This window comes from Engystomops pustulosus, chromosome 8 (genome assembly GCF_040894005.1).
Source record: "Engystomops pustulosus chromosome 8, aEngPut4.maternal, whole genome shotgun sequence".
NCBI classification, from domain to species: Eukaryota; Metazoa; Chordata; class Amphibia; order Anura; family Leptodactylidae; genus Engystomops; species Engystomops pustulosus.
Window position 1 is genome coordinate 44,663,845 of NC_092418.1, and position 19,719 is coordinate 44,683,563.

Sequence of the window (19,719 nt, forward strand, 5' to 3'; positions counted from 1 at the left end):
AAGTAATCGGGGGTGGGAATCCGTTGTCTTGACAAGGCTTGTCCATGTGTGCCGGTGTCCAAAACAACAATTTTTTTTGTCGTTTTACAACACATATTTTAATAAAAAGTGATCAAAAGGTCATTAATTCCGCCACAATGTTAGCAATGCAAATCAAGGACATCCTCTTGCCCCTTAAATCAGTGACATGGGACTTGTGGTCTCAAAGGGTGTGGATATGCAGTAATGAGCAAACGGCTCCCTTACCTCTTGAAAGTATGCAAGACATCACAGGAAGTCCTGAAAGCTGTTGACAACGGGGCACATGACCCATGGCTCTTATAGGGTGAAAATCGAAGTCTTCCTGGATGATCGTATTTGGTTATTATATTGTATTTGTATACCCATGCATGCTTTATTATTTAAGGACATTTTTTTTATTTGTGGCCACTTTAAATTTACTTTTTCCCATGACTTAAGGGCCGACCTACAACCATTCCGCAGGAAGTCTTGAGTCCTGCTGGACAGAGGTAAAGTTACCCACACTAAACGGTAAACTTTATTAGTATAACGAAGTACAATAGAAGTGACACTTACAGGGCCTTCTATGTACCTTGTTAAAGTTTGATATAAGTGGCTAAACCTTCTAATTGGGAGCTGAGCTATTTAGCCAAGCCCTATGCAAAGAAAGGTGCTGCTGTTTCAAAGACACTAGATTGCTAAGCCGTATTAGCAAACCTTTTATACAAGTCCCATCATCATGCTCCAAAATACCCTGCAGTATTAAGTGATTTATGCTACTTGTTTAGAACTTGTAGCATGTCAATTGCTTATGCCAATTCTAATTGTGAATTTCAACCTTTACAATACATAAATCAGTCAAAAATATTCTTTAGTCGAAAAACATTTTGATCTGATCTTGATGGTGTATTCTATGGGTATGTCAACATTGAAAAGGTGGAAAATGATGGTTGTATAGTGTAGATAATGCAATAACATTCTCACATCAAAAAGTCGCTTTTAAAAAGGTTTTTAAGGCCCAAAAGTATTTTGGGTGCATCATCATTGTTATTATTCTTACTTCCTTTAAGTACAGGCAGTCTCCGGGTTACGTACATGATAAGTTCCATAGGTTTGTTCTTAAGTTGAATTTATATGTAAGTCGAAACTGTATATTTTATAATTGTAATTGTAGCTTTAGTGACAATTGAAGTTTCAAAACTTTTTGCTGTAATTTGACCAAGGATTATCAATAAAACTTAATTACAGACACTGTACAGTTGATTGTTGTAGTCTGGGACTATAGTAAAGTATTCAGAGAGGTCATAGTGCACAGAGAGGTCCATCTTTAACTAGGGGGTCATCTGTAAGTTGGATGTCCTTAAGTAGGGGACCGCCTGTATATAAACTAAATAGTGAATGCAACAAGTAAATCTGAGCTGAAGTAATGTGCCTTTTACACCTACAGGTTATTATCTTTCCTTCTTGAAGAATATATAATTTGGAAAAGGGTCAATCTGCAATCTTTCCCTTTTGTTACCAATACATAATATTTATGTAGAATACGGTATATAACAATACAACCCATGTGACTTCATTCTCTCTTTATATTCTATCTAGGCTACAATAACAATGAAAGCGATCAGCCTGCAGGTGTCTCCCATTAGAGGCTTTCCAAACCCCTCCATATCATGTGCTCATGTGAACAGATTTTAGCTCAGCATCGCAGCTTCCTGAGAGGCAGAGCACATATGATCTTATCCGCACACTGTGACATCTCTAGGTAGCCGGAGTGCATGACTTGGCTTCTTATCTGCAGCGTATTTACAACTACACAACTGTGTCACATTGGTGGCTAAATGCTCTTTTCATCCTTGTCGCAGCTTAGTTGGAAAGTGGATTTGCATATATGTTTGGAAGACAGGAAACAGAACTGAAAGGCTTTCTGCATCACTACTCAAACTGCATGTCATTTGGGCATGGGTGAATAATGAGGAAAGCAAAGAGAAGACGCAGAGCCCTGCTTGCTGTGTGTTTGAACTTAGTAGCCCTCTTGTTTTCGACCACCGCTTTCATTACAACGTATTGGTGTGAGGGCACACAGAGGGTGCCTAAGCCAAACTGTGCGAAAGGCAAGAAGACAAACTGTATCAACTACAATGGTGACGAGAGTCATAATGAGAGCAATTCCAATGTGGTTCACTACAGCTGGGAGACAGGGGATGACAGGTTTCTGTTCAGATACTTTCACACGGGGATATGGTACTCATGTGAGGAAAATATTAACGGATCTGGTAAGTTAATATGAATTCATTTCATTGTCACCGTCACTTGCTCATCTAAAAGCTGTTCTTGTGTTGTACGATGCAGAATTATTTCTAGGGAGAAGTATCCGTGCCGCTCACATCTGTACTGTTGCATTGTAAATGTCACATCATTTCTTGTGATTCCGTCTACTTTATTACACTGATTACTCCAGGGAACTGAAGATCAAGGTAAAGATTGAGGAAATTTCTACCGTTCCTATATCCAAGGCTGCACTGCCTGTTGCCGATTTGGTGAGAGCTGGATGATTAGTAATTGCTCAATCACCTCCTCGAATGATTAATTAAATCACACTGATATTATTCCACTCCAAAATCAGCTTTTTGTTTCCCGTAAAATGTAAATATACCCCAATTAACCAAGCTATAAATAAGAATCCAGCAGCAGTAACAATGTGAAGGAAGGGGAGGCTGATTTGATTTTATTTTTGTTGATTCCAGCTATATTTTCCATATGCTGTGAAGCAATAAATTACTATAAGGTCTACAGATGGAATTACATTACTGTGGCTAGGAGTTATAATTCACAGACAGACAGACCAATCTCATTACTTCTGCTTAAAAGTAAAAGTTTGCCAATGTAAAAGTGCTTGATTTTTGCCAAATAGCTCATCATCAACTTATTAAATCTGAAATGAATGAACTTCTTGAAATCTGCAGACATTAGGACGTATTTTATCATCTTGTTTTTTTAGGAACACAGTGGACTTACTTGTTGTTAATAATGTTATACAGAAAATTAGCATATAGGTGGCAATGTCACCAAAGAAACCCTCCCCCAATTTTTGGAAACGGGACTAGCCCCACCTCCAAAAGAGGTCTAATCATTATATCAAGACCCCAAGTTAAAGTTTACGTGAAGCTCCTGTTTTCAACACCAGATTGTTTCAGAGGCATGTAGGAAATTTAGTAGGTGATGTTATTCTAAATCAATGTTTAACCATTCGTATCCTTTTAAGTCTTGTTTATTCCACTTTAATTGTAAGACTGTGGCTAGAAACTGCAATGGTAATGAGTGCAGGACCTGAAGCAGAAAAGACAGATGGGGCATAGTTTTTTTGGCCTGGTCTTGAAAGTAACATTGACACCTGCGGTGCATTCTGTCTTCCAGCTGGCCAGGCTTCATATGCTTCATGTCCTTCATGGGATTTTCAAAATTCAGTAAAAAAAATATCTGATCACAGATGTCAAGGTAGAAATAAAACATAGAAGGGATGAACGATTTCCTGAAATCATTGCAATGACTGTCATTTTTTACAGGTCAAAAGGTATATGGTATATGGTCGAAGTGGACAATAGAGGAATGGTATTTTTTTCATCATGAACTAGTATGATCTGTATAAAAAGTCAAGTTGTATTTTTTTATGCATACAATAGTCTGGGGCATAGCACTTACAGACTATAGACAAGTAGGCGCCACTTTTATTTTTATAGAAAAAATGTGTACATCTAAAAATGGTGTAAATAGTGATGCAGGTGTGAAATCTACTTTATATGAAGGACCGAGTCCATATTGTATACCAAATAACTTAAAAAATAGAAACTGTCAAAAACTGGACCCATCCCAATCGGATGATCCCAAGCACCTAGTCTACATGTGAAGACAAGATATAACAAGCAAAAATTCAGTACCGTATATACTCGTGTATAAGCCGAGTTTTTCAGCACAAAAAATGTGCTAAAAAACCTTGACTCGGCTTATACACGAGTCAATGATAAAAAAAAAAATTAATACTCACCCTCCAGTGTCCCCAATGTTCGTCGCGGCTCCCGATCCCTGTCGCGGCTCCCGGCGGCTCCCCGTGTCTTCTCTTCTGTCTTCTCTAGCCGGCAGAGTCGCGTCCATGCGATCTGCCGGCCGTCGCACACTGTGATGCGACGCTGTCGCCGTGGATGACGTCATCAGCAGCAACAGCGCTGCAACGGCCGGTGCGATCTCCCGGACAGAGAAGAGTGAAGAGTGAAGAAGCCGCCGGGAGCCGCGATGGGGATCGGAAGCCGCCGGGAGCCGCGACGAACATCGGGGACAACGGAGGGTGAGTATTAAGTTTATTTCTTTATCTGTATACTACTAGGGGCTGCTGTATACTACTTAGGGCAGACTGTATACTGATGGGGGCAGGCTGTATACTACTGGGGGCAGTGCTGTATACTACTGGGGGCAAGCTGTATACTACTGGGGGCAGGCTGCATACTACTGGGGGTAAGCTGTATACTACTGGGGGCAAGCTGTATACTGATGGGGGCAGGCTGTATACTGCAAGGGGACAAGCTGTATACTACTGGGGGCAGGCTGTATACTACTGGGGGCAGGCTGTATACTACTGGGGGCAGGCTGTATGCTACATGGGGCTGCTGTATGCTACGTGGGGCTGGCTGTATACTACATGGGGGCTGGTTGGCTGTATACTACATGGGGGCTGGCTGTATACGACACCCTCGGCTTATACTCGAGTCAATATGTTTTCCCAGTTTTCGGTGGTAAAATTAGGGGTCTCGGCTTATACTCGAGTATATACCCCAACAACTATATGTGTACAGAATAAGCTACTAAGGCAGTGATGGTAAACATTTTAGATGCCGAGTGCCCAAACTACAGCCAGAACCCCTATTATTTATCCACATGGCAATTTATTGCCACACATGGAAACTTATTTCTCCTTGCTCTGCCATAACTTTAAATTGTATTGGCATTTGGTAACACTATTACAGTTGTAAGAATAAGGGGAAATTTGGATGATCACTGTCGCTTCCCTCCAGGGTCCCCTTTAACAGGAAAAATCATGAAGCGGCTCCAAGAAGTGTTGCTTTATTCCTTTTTCATTTTTGCATTTCCATTTTTTACTCCCCACCTTCAAAAATCCATAACTATTTTATTTTTCCAGGTAAAGAGGTATGTGAGGGCTTGTTTTCTGTGTAACACATTGCACTTCATAGTGATAGTATGTAATATCCCATGTCATGTACTGGGAAGCGGGAAAAAAAATCCAAATGCAGTGAAAATTGTGACAAAATGCATTTGCGTCGCGTTTTTGTGAGCTTGGATTTTACCCCTTTCACTGTGCACCCCAAATGACATCTCTACTCATTCCTTGGGTTGGTGCAATCATGGCCATACCAAATTTGTATAGGTTTTTATAATGTTTTCATAAATTGACAAAAATTAAATCCCCCTGTACAAAAAAAAAATTGTCATTTTGCTTCCTTCTGGAGCTAATAACTTTTTCATATTTCGGTGTACGGAGCTGTGTGTGGTGTCATTTTTTGCAACTTTTGATGTTGCTTTCAATGCTGCCATTTTTGGTGGCCTTTGAATCACTTTTTATTGAATTTTTTATAGTTTTTGAAATGGTAAAAAACGGTATTTTAAACTATTTTGTGTTACAGGGTCAAACGCAGTGAAAACCGGTTATATTATTTTGATAGATTGGACTTTGGACTGTGATGCGGCAATACCTAACATTTTTCTGATTTTTACTGTTTATTTATATGACTTCTGAAACTTTTTTAGCTTTTTTAAATTTTTTTTATACTATGTTTCAGACACGCTAGGGCAATTTAACCCTAGGTTGTCTGATTGATCCTACCATATATTGCCATACTACAGTATGGCACATTGTAATGAATAGGTTAAAATGAGACAGCGTTGGGTCTTTTGAAGATTGCAACCGATCGCCGCTCCCTGATGAGGTCACGGTCAGTGGGTTAAAACCAGACAGCCTCGGGTCTTTGGAACACCCAAGGCTCTCATGGCAACCGATCGCTGCCCCCCCCCCATTAGCCTCCACGCCCCGTGATGTCATCTAATCCAAGATGGCGGCCCCCATGCACCTCCAGTCAGGATTTAAATGCCTCTGGTAGCTTTGCCAAAAGCATTTAAAGGGTAAAGACACACAATTACCAGTGGACTTTTGACGTTATACATCACATGTAAGTTAGAAGTTAAAATAGCGCTGTACAGAGCACATCCTGGATTATTGTGGATTGCAGGAGGAGTCACTCAACCTATCTGGCAAACTCTGCGCTGGGGCGAACGACTAGGTGCCCACAAAGATTGCTCTTAGTGCCACCACTGGCACACGTGCCATAGGTTTGCCATCACTGCATTCATAGAGTGAAATATCAGTGGGCTAGTTGCAATGGAACCAATGGCTATCCTGCAGCAATTCACATTACCAGAACAGTGAATAGGATGTATGCACATTACTAAAAAAATTCTAGGTGCATAGGTTTAATTCACTCTTCCACTATCAACCCTTGCTGTGGGTGTTGTGGGCTGGTTTCTACCACAGTCTAAATCACTCTGCAATGTATTTATTTATATAAAACTAAAATATAAATAGTTTATACATATATATTATAAGTTTAGGGTTAACACCTGGCTGTTTTATAGCTAGGCCAGTATTTTCCTACTGGTCTCATAATTGACCAAAATATATTTTATCTGCACAGGAATGAAGGGAACCTGTTACTATGAGGACCATTTTTAGCACCCCCTTAGTCCACACAGAGCATAGAACATACATACACTGCCAAACAGTTTTTGTATTTAAAATAGATTTTACAGAAAAATATATGTTATATTGTACCTTTCAATTCCATGTGAGTTAGGACTAGGTATCCATCCTGTGGGCGTGGCTATAGCGTAGTGGTCCCCCATGCCACCACTCCTCCATATGTCCTTTTCAAATTAAGAAAACCTCCTGGCTGAGCTCCGCCCCTGTTCTTTCCCACCATCTATAGATGTTCTGCCTGCTGTCTGCAAGTGTCGCTGATTGTGTCAGGAATTCTCCCCAGCGAATTGGGTACCAACCTCAATGCCTGACAACCAGAACTGTACAGTGTCGCATGTGCAGATGTATGTGCAAGCACGAGAATGCCTGATGCAGTCAGCGAAATTGGGATACGGGCGGAAAATCTATGGATGACGTTCACAGGGGGAATAGAACAAGGGGTGGAGCTCAGTAAGAAAATAGGATTTTTTTTTAATTTAAAAAGGACACATGAAGAAGTGGTTTCCTGAGGGTGGGGGGAAACCGCTCCTCTACAGCCACGCCAAGGGAACAATTGCATAATCACAGCTCACATGGAATTGAAAGGTTCAATATAATATTTTGATTTTTCTGTAAAAACTATTTTTAATACAAAAGCCTTTTGGCAATGTATGTACTATGCTCTTTGGGGACTGGGGGTGATAAATGGGTCTCCTAGTGACAGGTTCCCTTTAAGTCATCTTCCTATAGTTTCTGGTATTTTTGAGTCCCCATCACAGGTTCCTTTAACCCCTTAATGACCGCCCTATCGGGTTTTTACGGCGGTCATTAAGGGTACTTCTTCTGATGCGACGCCTTTCTACGGCGGCGCATCAGAAGAAGTTTTCGGGACACCGGGTCTCGCTGGTGCCGGTGTCGGGCTGTGATATCACAGCCCAGACCCGGCACTAACACCCGGGATCGGAAAAACTCCGATCCCGGGTGTTTAACCCCTTGCACGCCGCGGTCAAGCATGACCGCGGCGTGCAAGTGTGTCCCCCGTGGATCGGACCCCCCCGGTGTGCTTACCGGGGGATCCGATCCCTCCTGCCGCTGCCCCGGGTTCCGACGAATGACCCGGGGCTGTCGGCTCCTCTTCTCACCGGGTCCTGCCTTCCTGGCAGGACCCGGCTGTAAGTAACTGAGCATGCGCAGCATGCTCAGTTACTTACACTATACACTGCAATACAAGTGTATTGCAGTGTAAAGGTTTGAATAAGCGATCGGATGATCGCTTATTCAAGCCAAGAAGTAGAAAATGTAAAAAAGTAAAAAAAAAAAAAATTAATCTTTTTATAATATAATTAAATAAATAAATAAAATAAAAGTCCCATAATCTCCCCAGTAACACATAAAATGCAAATAAAGTATATAAAACACAAAACACGTACATATTTGGTATCACCGCGTCCGTATTAATCTGTACAATAAATCTAAATCAATATTGAACCCGCTCGGTGAACTACGTAAAAAAAAAACTCGAAAAACTTCCCATAATATACAATTTTTCATCAAACACCGTCACAAAAAATGTTCTAAAAAGTGATCAAAAAAAGTTACGGTACCTAATATGATACGACTGAAAAGAACAACTGTTTTCGCAAAAAATAAGCCCTCAACCAGATCTGACAACAGAAAAATACAGAAGTTATGGCCCTGAAAAGTTGTCAATAGTAAAAACAATGCGATTTTCTCCAATATTGGTTTTGCTCAGGAAAATTGAGCAAAATAAGAAAAACTATATAAATGAGGTATCACCGCAATCGTAGTGAACCAGAGAATAAAGATAAAATATTATTTTTACGTTACGGTGAGCGGGGGGGGGAAATGCTCACATAAAAAATAAGCCCTCATATGATCGCATTACCAAAAAAAATAAAAATTTATAGGTCGTACAATGTGACAATACAAATCTGCTGTGAATGGCGCCTCCATTCATTCTATGCCCGGCCGTGCGCCCGTACAGCAGTTTACCACCACATATGGGGTATCAGTACACTCGGGAGGAATTGGGCATCAAGCGTTGCAGTGCGTTTCATCATTTAATTTATTCTGAAACTGTCAGTTTGGCCTAAATGAATGTATTTCCAAAAAAATTCCATAGTTTCTAAATCGCAGGTCCATATTTTTTAACCCATGTGAAACACTTAAAGGGTTAATGGACTTAATAGAAGTTGTTTTACATATGTTGAGGGGTGAACTTTCTATAGTGGGGTAATTTATGGGGTTTTACTATTATTTAGGCCTCTCAAAGTCACTTGAAAGCTGAGTTGTCCCTCAAAATGTGAGTTATGGCAATTTTCATGAAAATAAGAAAAATCGCACCTAAAGTTCTGCACCTCATAACATCCTAGAAAAATGACCGGAAGCATAAAATATCATCCCAACATAAAGCAGATATTCTGTAAATGTTAATTATCAAACTTTTTGGGTAGTTTTACTTCCTGTCTGGAAACCAGAACATTTCAAACTTGGAAAATGAAGAATTTTTACAAACTTTTGCCAAATTTTCACTTTTTTTCAGAACGAAACGCAAAACTTATCACTTAAATTTTATAACTAACATGAAGTACAATGTGTCACGAGAAAACATTCTCAAAATCACCCGGATATGTTAAAGCGTTCCGAAGTTATAACCAATTATCGTGAGACATGTCAGATTTGAAAAATCGAGTCTGGTCATTGAGCTGAAATCTAGTGTCGGTGATAAGGGGTTAAAAAGCATGGATAAAATAGTCCTTTATCCAGTAAAGTAAAAGACAACTGAATAGAAGCTCAGCAGACCACATTTGGACAATGTTTATGTATGTTGCTGCTTTCTGCTCTTATTTTGTAGGCCCCATTCATGTCAGGCAATCTGTTATGTCCGATCATGAATAAGACTGCCTAGGCGAAACATGAAGGTCTGTGAATAAATACTTCAACCTATTTCACATATGTGCCTGGCAAAAAGATTTTAAAGGTATGCGAATAAAGATTGACATTTATTACTACAAATCTTGAGTGTGCTGAATATCTGCATCCACCTAATTAACACATCAGCAAGGTCCTACCCAGGGGTGAATTTAAACTGCTGTGGAGCCTGGGTGGTATATAAATTGGGGGCCCCTATAAGTCAAAACTTTTTCAGTGATTGGACATTTACTGCCTTCTTATGATGTAAAAACCAGGCTTCTGGAAAGAATCATTCCTGCTTTTTCCTTTCAGTTCTTTACTTAATGGACCTTTGGAAGACCTTGAAAGGTCCTGATAGGGCTCCTGTATACATATATATTGAGAGCTAACAAACTTGAATGTGGATTTCAGTACCACACCTCCCCACAAACCTGTCAACTCCGAAAACTTCAAAGCAACTGAGCTGTAATACTTATTACAAACTATGGAGAGGTATAGCATTATTTCAGGTAGAAAAAACAATCATCTTTCTAATTCTAACTCTTTCTAATAACCCTTTGAACATTATAAAGTTATTCTTGAAGACCCAGAGGGGGAATATAGTGGTTGCAAGTTTCGATTGGCTTAAAATGGAGAGTTGACACGTGATACATTAGATATAACATCACTTTAGTCACATTCACATTTAGTCATTTCTGCAAATGTAATATTTGTGAAAAAGACAAGAAATAGAGGGAAGACAACAATTGACATTCTGATAAAGAATAGAGAGACAGGAGAAGTCAACAAGGCAAAAAGTCTAACAAAACAGCAATATATATATATATATATATAGAAAGTAGAATGGATAAAGGCAAAGCAAATAATGAACAAAGTAATAAGTGAGAATCCCATCCAAGCCCCCGTGAAAGTCATATCAGGGAAACTAACAAAGCTACGGATAGTATAAACCCAGAGAAAAAACTGAAATCACAAAGAGCAAAGAAAAATTGATGAGGGATAATGAGGAAAATTAATGGTGGTTGTAACCCAGGACAGGGAGAGACCCAAAGCCACCTAGCAACCCTATGTTTACATCTATTACATCTATTTAACTCTATCCTGACCAACCACTTTCTTTTGGTGGCAGAATGTGCAGGTCCCAAATCTACATAGATATTTTTTGGTTTCTCTGCAGTTTCTCCTGCCTCTGCGCTGATCACTGGAGCAAGACCTCCTCCTGTCAGATACAGTCATAGACCCTAGGGAGAAGGTACCTTATGTGATCGCTACTATTAGAAATTGTAGTTATTGACTCTAAACTCCCCGGACCACAATTCTGTCAGGTTTCCCGAATATTTCCTTTTTGCACCGAATTGCACGCAATCGGATTGTGGTGCATCGGCGCTGGCTTGCATGCAACACAAATTGGGGGGCGTGCCATCGGACAACCCAACTGATTCGGACAAACCGCGGAATTTAAAAAATGAAATGTGTCACAAGATCAAGCACTTACATGCACTAAGAAGAAGAAGGTAAACTCCGGCGGACCTCTGCGGGGGAAGCGACACATGAAGGAAATTGGACACACGATCTTAGTGAATCGCGGCAGCTCCGAATGCTTGGACAACGCACAGCAGGGACCGCAACAGGACAGGGTAAGTAAATCTGCCCGACAAGTGTATAAAGTTTTTTTTTGCATTATGGGGAATTTGTATAAGACTGAGCCACAATGTAGCTAATGTTAATTACTGTGGGTTAGCTATCAGTGTTTCCGCTGCAGGTACCCCATTGCACTAAATTTATTCCCAGCCTAAAGCATAAGGCAGTCTTAAGTCTGCTGTGTGTTCTAGAGTCTGGAGAGGTTAGTATCCTAATGGGCAAAACTGAAGCTTAGGTTGTTTATTTTAGTTAGCATATAACTTTTTTTTACAGACGGTACAATATATTATTTATTTATCTTCATATGCAGTAAAAGAGAAATATCACAATGTTACAAAGAGATAAATACACCACTGGGTTGTAGAGTAAACACATTTGACATACAAGCCCTGAAATAATTGCAATTCCTGGCATTGCTCCTCTACTTCACCTCCACACCACATGGGCATGATGGGTGTGCAGGGGGCACACCCGGCAGAAGAGTGGGCCTGCATTCCTCCACCTGGGCACCAGCTATAGCCTGTGCTATGCCCAAAAGAGCCTAGGTTAAAGCGCAATTGCTAACGGGCATAGCCACCGACCAGATATATCAGGAGGCTGGAGCTTCCGTATACGAGGAGAGTTCAATATATTCTATTTATAGGCATGAAGGAGATAGCAGAAAATTATAAATACATTTTATTTCTCAATGTAGTCCCCCATAACCTCAATACACTTGTTTGATCGGGAAAATAACTTTTCAATATTCTGTAAAAAATCATTTTCTTCTTTGTCTGAAAAATGTGCGTTAATTGCCACTATTCATCATCGTTAAAATGCTTTCCACAAAAATCTTTCTTAAAGTTGAGAAACAGAAAGTAATTACTGGGAGACAGGTATTCGTTGTAGGGTGGATGGTAAATTTCTTCAAAACCACAGTCTCGCACAGCAGCCTTGGAAACACACCCGGTGTGAACCGGTGAGATGTCGTGGCGAAGCAACACTCCTGAAGATAATTTTCCACTCCTTTTCGATTTTATTGCTTCCTTCAAATAACGCAGTTTTTGCGTATGATGGCGCGTATGATGGCGCAATAATACTTCTGTGTACTCAATCAGTAAAATTCCCCTTGAGTCCCAAAACCATGTTAGTTTTCAGCCAATGGAGTGGCTTTGAACTCCTTGGTGGCTGTGATCCTTTTTATCCCACTGCTTGGACTCCTGCTTGCTCTCAGGATCCCTACAGAGTTTTTTGTGGCTCCCATCTTGTACTGACCGTTGACAGGTTAAGATGGGTATAAAGTATTGTATGAATGGTACCCACGGATAGCTTGGTAATTTCTGCTAACATTTTGACCTTTATTCGGGCATCTTCAAGTACAAGTTTCTCAACATATTTACCGTTTTCCTCTATAGTGGCACTAACTGACCCGCCATCACGGGGCTCGTCTTCAATGCTTTCTCTACTCCTTTTAAACTCTTGACTCCTATTGAACAGTGAATATTGAAGGAGTAGAATCTTGATAAACAGCCACTATCTCTTTGTGGATGATTTTTTGGGATTTGCCTTGGTGTGTGAAGAATTCTATCACAGAGAAAATGCTCGATTATTCCCCAAATTGTCTCCTCCAAATTTCTCCAAGGATAATTAGAATAGAAATGATGATAATGAATTGAAAATTTGTATTTATACCCCCAGGGAGTGTCATTTGCCAGTTAAATAATTTAAAATCCTTCATCATTACTGAATCTCCCCTATACTGAGAATACATGTTTGATGTTGTTCACCTTGCATGTTCTGGGAAGTAGAAATTCTTGTTTCTCTAAATTTTAACAACTGGTGAATTGATTAGCTCCACAAGGATAACAAACTTTTACATCAACCGAGTCAACAGATATATTTCTGCCAACTAAGCTTGGGGAAGAACCCACTGTTGATGGCTTTCTAGACGAAAATACACATCACTGTTTTAAAATTGTAAAATCATTTGTAATTTACATTAGTAACCTTTTTTTTACAATATGAAATAAAGAGCTATATTATTTTTATTATTATTAGTATTATTATTATTATCATCGTTACAAATGTGAAAATCTGCAACTTATTATTCTTGTGGACATTAATCAAAAATAGTTTTTTCCTTCTCTCATACATCCAAGTATTCTACCCTTTGAATGACGCATGATGTACTTTCCAATCTTTTAGAATTGGACTTTCAAATGAATATGTGAAAGAACAGTTGCATTTATATGCCAACAGAAAGAAGATGTTTACGGTGGTTTTTTCATTTCATAGTCAGACACATAAGGGGGAATTTGTTACGGCACCTGAAGTAGAAAAATAATCTAAAATGCCTTGCTCCATAATTATCAAGTTTTTGATACCTTTTTTACACTTTTTCCGATTTGTCCTACTAAAGGTGTGTGGCCTGATAATGTGTGTGACTTTGCCGGAAAGGGGGGCGTGGCCAACAAAATATTGTCAAAAATTAATATGCCAAAAATTCTGGTGCACAGGTAAGACCAACTAAAACTAGGTCTTGAGAAGGAACAGTCTTTTATTGCACAAGAATTTATCACCACAGTGATAAATCTGGTGCAGCAACGTACCAGTGTTTTCTAGTTGAAGACTGGCGGAACTTGAAACAGGCTGTTGAATTCCCCTCATAGAGTCTTTGCAGTTTTATAGATAGATTGGGGCACTTATGAAGTCACTGGAGTGCACTAAAAGTGCATTGTCCTTCTATTATGCTGCGTGCCAGAAATCAGTAATCTGGCACTTCCCTGCAATGATCCAACAGAGTTCACCATCTTTTTTGTGGTGCACCTATAATATAGTATGTGTGACACAATTTGAAAGTTCAATACGGTGCTCGCTCCGAATCATTCGGACCGCCTGACGGCACACCCCCTAATCTGTGTCGCATGGAAGCCAGCGCAGCTGCACCACAAAAAGGTCGTGTGCAACACAATCTCAGCACAATACCTGTGCAAGCCATTGTAGGCTACAAGAATGTGCACATTACGAATAAAGTGTGACGCAAAGCCCTCAGTAAATGTGCCCCATTATCTATGACTAAGGTAGAGTATTTCAGAATTTTTATAATCATTAAAACTTGAACAAGGTTTGTGTGAAGGAATGCAAGGTGGACAGAACTTCATATTCAGGGTTCATGTGAACCGTCCATCACTGCAAGAATTAAGTAAGGAATGCGCAAATAGGTTTTCCAGGGTAAGTAAAGGAAAACTATGCGTCAAGAGCTACCTTAAATAAGGCGGCTCCCTCCAGATCAATGTCTGCTGTCATGAAGTCTAGTGACTTGAAATGAGATAATAACCAAAGAAGTTTCATGAAAAAGAAATAAACTCTTAACTATAGGCAATGTTGTCTGAATTTCATTGAATGTCATTGCATCTCATCACTATAGAGAAGCACTCATTAGGTGAGGGGCCACAGATATAAGGGATTCATTCTCCTTGTGGAGGACATGTATGCTCTGTTAGGGATTACAAGCAAGGTATACGCAAATAAGCTTTCCAGGAGAAACTGTAGTGTTGTCTACAGTTGGAAGTCAAGTTCTGTTGGAAAACACTTACTGGTTTGGCTATTATTCCTCATCATGTATGTAGACTTCTTGAAAGTCAGACACAGGAAACTACCTTAAAGGGGTATTCCCACAAAGAAAAGATTCTTATATATGCTCAGGATAACAAAATAACACATTCTCTGATTCAATGTTATTAACAAAATTACAGAATTTCATAGATATAATTCGAACCTGACTTTATGAGCCCAGGTGTTTATAGTTGGTTGACCCTAGATAAGACCATAAACAGCTTCTCTTGTACTGCAGGGTCAGGGGCACTTGCCGTCCAGCAGCAGTGTGTAGAGGAGACAGCAGCATCTCTACAGACAAGATAAATTCTGTATCCAAGGGGAGGGAGGGGGGGGGGTCATAGCAGTGCTGACTGTGTGTTTTATAGGTGAGGTATCAGAGCTGAGTGTACAATTTTAACTTCTATCCATTTCATGACTCTGTTCTGTCTCATCTCTATTTTTCTATGTGTCAGATATTAGTAGAAATTTCAAAAGTTTAATGAAAGTGTAGATAAACCCTGTACTCTGATAATCTAAGTACATTGTCAGCACACAGCATCTCATAGCATAGAGGAAGTGCCTGCTTAGAGAGTCCCCGCACACAACCGGGGATCTTACACTGACCATCACTGATTGATAGGACCAAAAACATCAATAAAACTGGCTAAAATTACAAAGTAAGGGGTTAAAAATCATTTGTATTGTGTACACATTACTAGGGGATTACAATTTGAGAATTTTCTTTCATGGGCAGACCCCTTTAAGGTAGAACTGGAGGCATAGATTTTCATCCTGTAAAACCTATGTGCATATTTCTTGCATAGGGAATCTCTGTAAGGCAAATGTATCCCTTCCTGAATTAATTGAAAGTATCTTTTAGATACTAGAAAACCCAATATTTATAAGGAGTATATTTATTAAACTATCTTGTGTGACTGCCATAAACTGAGCGGAACGTGCAAAAGGCTATGAAACGTTACACCAATAACACCAATCAGGTGAAGGGAACTACTTTTAATTCATAAAAACCTCTACAAATAATTGCATTGCATTACTCCAAATCAGGTGCTATTTCCATTATTTAATTGTTTACTGTATTTTTATTTCATCTTGGACCTCCTTTAACTTGTATGGCAGAAGAAATTGCTTATCTATAATAAATTGCAATTCCCTTATAAAACTCTTTGATCAAAATTGGTAGGAGCAGGTATAATCTGGAAAGACATAAGGCCTTCATAGAATTTTAAATTGCTCCATAAATTCAGCGTATAGACTGGGGTTCATTGACAGTCAGTTCAAGCAATTGCTTTATATCTTTGAAAAAGGTTCAAGGTGAACAATTTATAGGTTTAACATTGGTATTAGTCTCAGAAATCACTTTTCTTCTGCTTTTGGAATTTTAATACCCATTGCATAAACAAACCCTTATTTTTACTGCCAGGAAAATTAAAACCTTGCAAGATATAAGTTACAGAAAACATATACATTGGAGCACCTGGCTCAGTGTCATCCTCTGTTCGTGGTTGAAGAGGTGCTGATTGTGTCTTTCAATACTACTGCAGTGTGAACACAGGTTTAGCTGGCTATGTTGTTTGCATTGATTAGTACCACAACCATCTCTTTCTTACAGCATTGGTTCCCATTTAGTTACCCACTGTGATTGACAGCCTCATACACTAATCATCTGCGCCCTTTATTGTTAGGATCTCAGTCGTGGTCCAATCACCATTGTGACAGTGCTCTGAGGTCACATAAGAGTCTTGTCTATCCTTCTTAGGCTGCTGGTTGTAGAAAAACTCTGATATCGCCAAACTGTGTTTGAGACTTTGTTTATTGTATTCCTGGTATCATGACCTTGGTTCCTGTTCAGACTTTTCTTCCATATTTTTTATTTTGTACTTCATTTGCTCTCTGAATTGTGACTCAGCTTGGCTACCATTCTTATCTTTTTGTATTCTTTTGCCCTTGTCTACATGTTTTGCAATTTGGCATGGGGAGAGATTGTCAACCAGTCCTCCAGTGCTACCTAGGGTAATTGAGGCAATCAAGAAGGGCTGTGGTTAGTGGGTTCAGATTTAGGACTCCCTGTCTTGTCCATGTTTCTGTACTATTAAATGATGTCATTGCAGATCCTCAAAGCACCTAGTCTTTTGATTAATTCACACCCGCTATTTCGATACAAGTCCTGCCCAGTCCTGCCCATCCACAGGGCATAGAGCAAGTCATAAAGATCATTAGCATAATGTTAAAGCTTAGATATAAGAAGATTACACACAGTACATGGATCCATAAGTTAGTGTCCCTGGTTTATCATGTTTAGATTTCTTTTAAGCCAGTGTTCACAACAGTGTTATAGGTTTTCGTACTTCTCTTCCATTATGGAGGAGAGCAATGAAAAGTTGCACTTTTGCTTGGTATAATTTTCAGTTGACTAGAATGGACAAACGAGTACCTTCCATCATACTCTAACTCCATTACTATTCATGGGGAAAAAATGCCACAACAGTCTGAAATCACCTGCTTCAACCAAAGAGAAGGTTCTAAGAAATAGATACCACATATACTCAAGTTTAAGCCGACCCAAGTATAAGCCAAGGCACCTCATTTTGCCATAAAAACCTGGGACTAGTGCGGGAAATGCAGCTGCTACTCTTTCATAAAATGTATAGCAGAAGCCCCCCAATTAATAAAATGTATAGCAGAAGCCCTCCAATTAATAAAATGTATGGCAGAAGCCTCCCAATTAATAATATGTCAAGCAGCAGCTTCCGGTTAATGAAATGTCTAGCAGGGTATATGCACGTCTATCAAGTGTCTGAAAGTCAGAATATTTCTAGTTGCCCATGGCAACCAATCATAGCTCCCCTTTAAAATATTCATGAGCACTGGTAAAATGAAAGCTGAGCTGCGATTGGTTGTCATGGGCAACTAGAAATATTCTGACTTTCAGACACTTGATAAATCTGCCCCACTGGGATGTGGTTTCTACCCAAGTATATGCGGTAACTAAATAAACTAATACTGAATTACAGCATACACATAGCTCCCAACCGTCCCGATTTTGACGGGACTTTCCCATTTTTCTTACCTCTGCCCCGCATCACGGGCAGCTATGATATTGTCACGGATTCTCCCCCCAGGTCCCGCTGTGTCCCGGCGCTGTGTCCGCATAGTAAATACTTTGAAAGTCTGAACTCACAGTACAGAATGGCTTCTACAGACATCGGGAGGGAATCCTTTCCAGAGAAGTGTCGGGCTTAGCGGAGAGAGCAGGGACCACGTCATCAGCTTCAGATCAGCATCTGTCCATATATGGTCACTGCATCTCCTAGGGTTCCCCAGAGCAGACATCGGGAGGGAATCCTTTTCAGAGAAGTGTCGGCTTAGCTGAGAGAGCAGGGACCACGTCATCAGGTCAGATCAGTATCTGTCCATATATGGTCACTGCATCTCCTAGGGTTCCCCAGAGCAGACATCGGGAGGGAATCCTTTTCAGAGAAGTGTCGGCTTAGCTGAGAGAGCAGGGACCACGTCATCAGCTTCAGATCAGCATCTGTCCATATATGGTCACTGCATCTCCTAGGGTTCCCCAGAGCAGACATCGGGAGGGAATCCTTTTCAGAGAAGTGTCGGCTTAGCTGAGAGAGCAGGGACCACGTCATCAGGTCAGCTCAGCATCTGTCCATATATGGTCTCCGGGGCTTCCCCAGACACAAGCTCTTTATATAATTAAATGAAATAAAGTTTTGCCCAGGCTGAGATTCGAACCTGGGACCTTGTGCACCATAGACAGGAGCTTAACTAACTGAGCTATAAGCCCAGTGATACAGAGCTGAGGATTTCTGGTAACTAAGAAGTGTTATCTGCCATTTACACTGTGATACAGACTAATGCACTGATATATAGAGAGGGATCTTCTCAGAGATTATTATTGTAATTATTGAGACTATTATTATTATTATTATAAATTTTATAAATTTTATTATTATGGAGATGCTTATTAATAATGGTAAAAATAATAATAATCATCTCAATAATAATAATAATAATAATAATAATAATAATAATAATAATCTCCATAATAATAATAATAGTCGCAATAATTACAATAATCTGAGAAGATCCCTCCCTATATACCAAGGCAGTATATAGTCATAGTTCTTAGTTACCAAAATTCTCCACCTTGTTAATCACAGAGGTTATAGCTCAGTGGGTTGAGGCGCTGTGTTATTATTGTACATGGACACTGCAGGTTCTGGGTTCAAATCCCAATGAGGATATTTTTTTTTCTTTTTTATTGAGATGATTTTTATTATTTTAATATGGCTAAAATTTGGGGCGTGGCCAGGGAGTGATTGGGGGTGTGGCTTAGGGGGATCGCCCTCTTTCGTTTTCACAAATGTTGGGAGGTATGCATACATGTAGTGTAAACTCTTGAGGAAATAAATGTTGTTGTTGGTATAGAGTTATACACTTTTCCAAAATACTTTCTCTATCAATTTTTCAAAGTTCTAGAGCTCGGATTTCTGTCATTATATAAGAAGCTTCATTGCTTGCTTCCAGTGAATCCAAATCTGTCCGTAGTCATGTGACGTCACACAGGTGCACTGCTCATTATAGCACTGATTACTCTCTGTGATCCTAACGAGCCGTGCACCTGTGTGACATCCCAGGACTATTGGCAGATTTTTATTCCAATCATTAAAGCTTTGTATTGTAATGACAACTGATTACAGTCTAAATAACTGTGATGGATTGTATTACTTTGCAAT

At 39.8% G+C, this 19,719-nt stretch overlaps 1 protein-coding gene across 2 annotated transcripts in view; it reads left to right on the top strand.

Annotated features, from left to right (window-relative positions):
* Positions 1 to 1,669: 1,669 nt before the first annotated feature.
* GSG1L (GSG1 like) overlaps positions 1,670 to 19,719 on the top strand; it is a 121,702-nt gene continuing 103,652 nt past the window's right edge. The window contains exon 1 of one of the 2 annotated variants that reach the window (XM_072120790.1): positions 1,670 to 2,273. In XM_072120790.1, coding sequence (XP_071976891.1) covers positions 1,970 to 2,273 — 304 coding nt within the window. In that variant the 5' untranslated portion in view covers positions 1,670 to 1,969. The remainder of the gene's footprint in view (positions 2,274 to 19,719) is intronic. The other variant, XM_072120789.1, reaches the window with a different exon arrangement.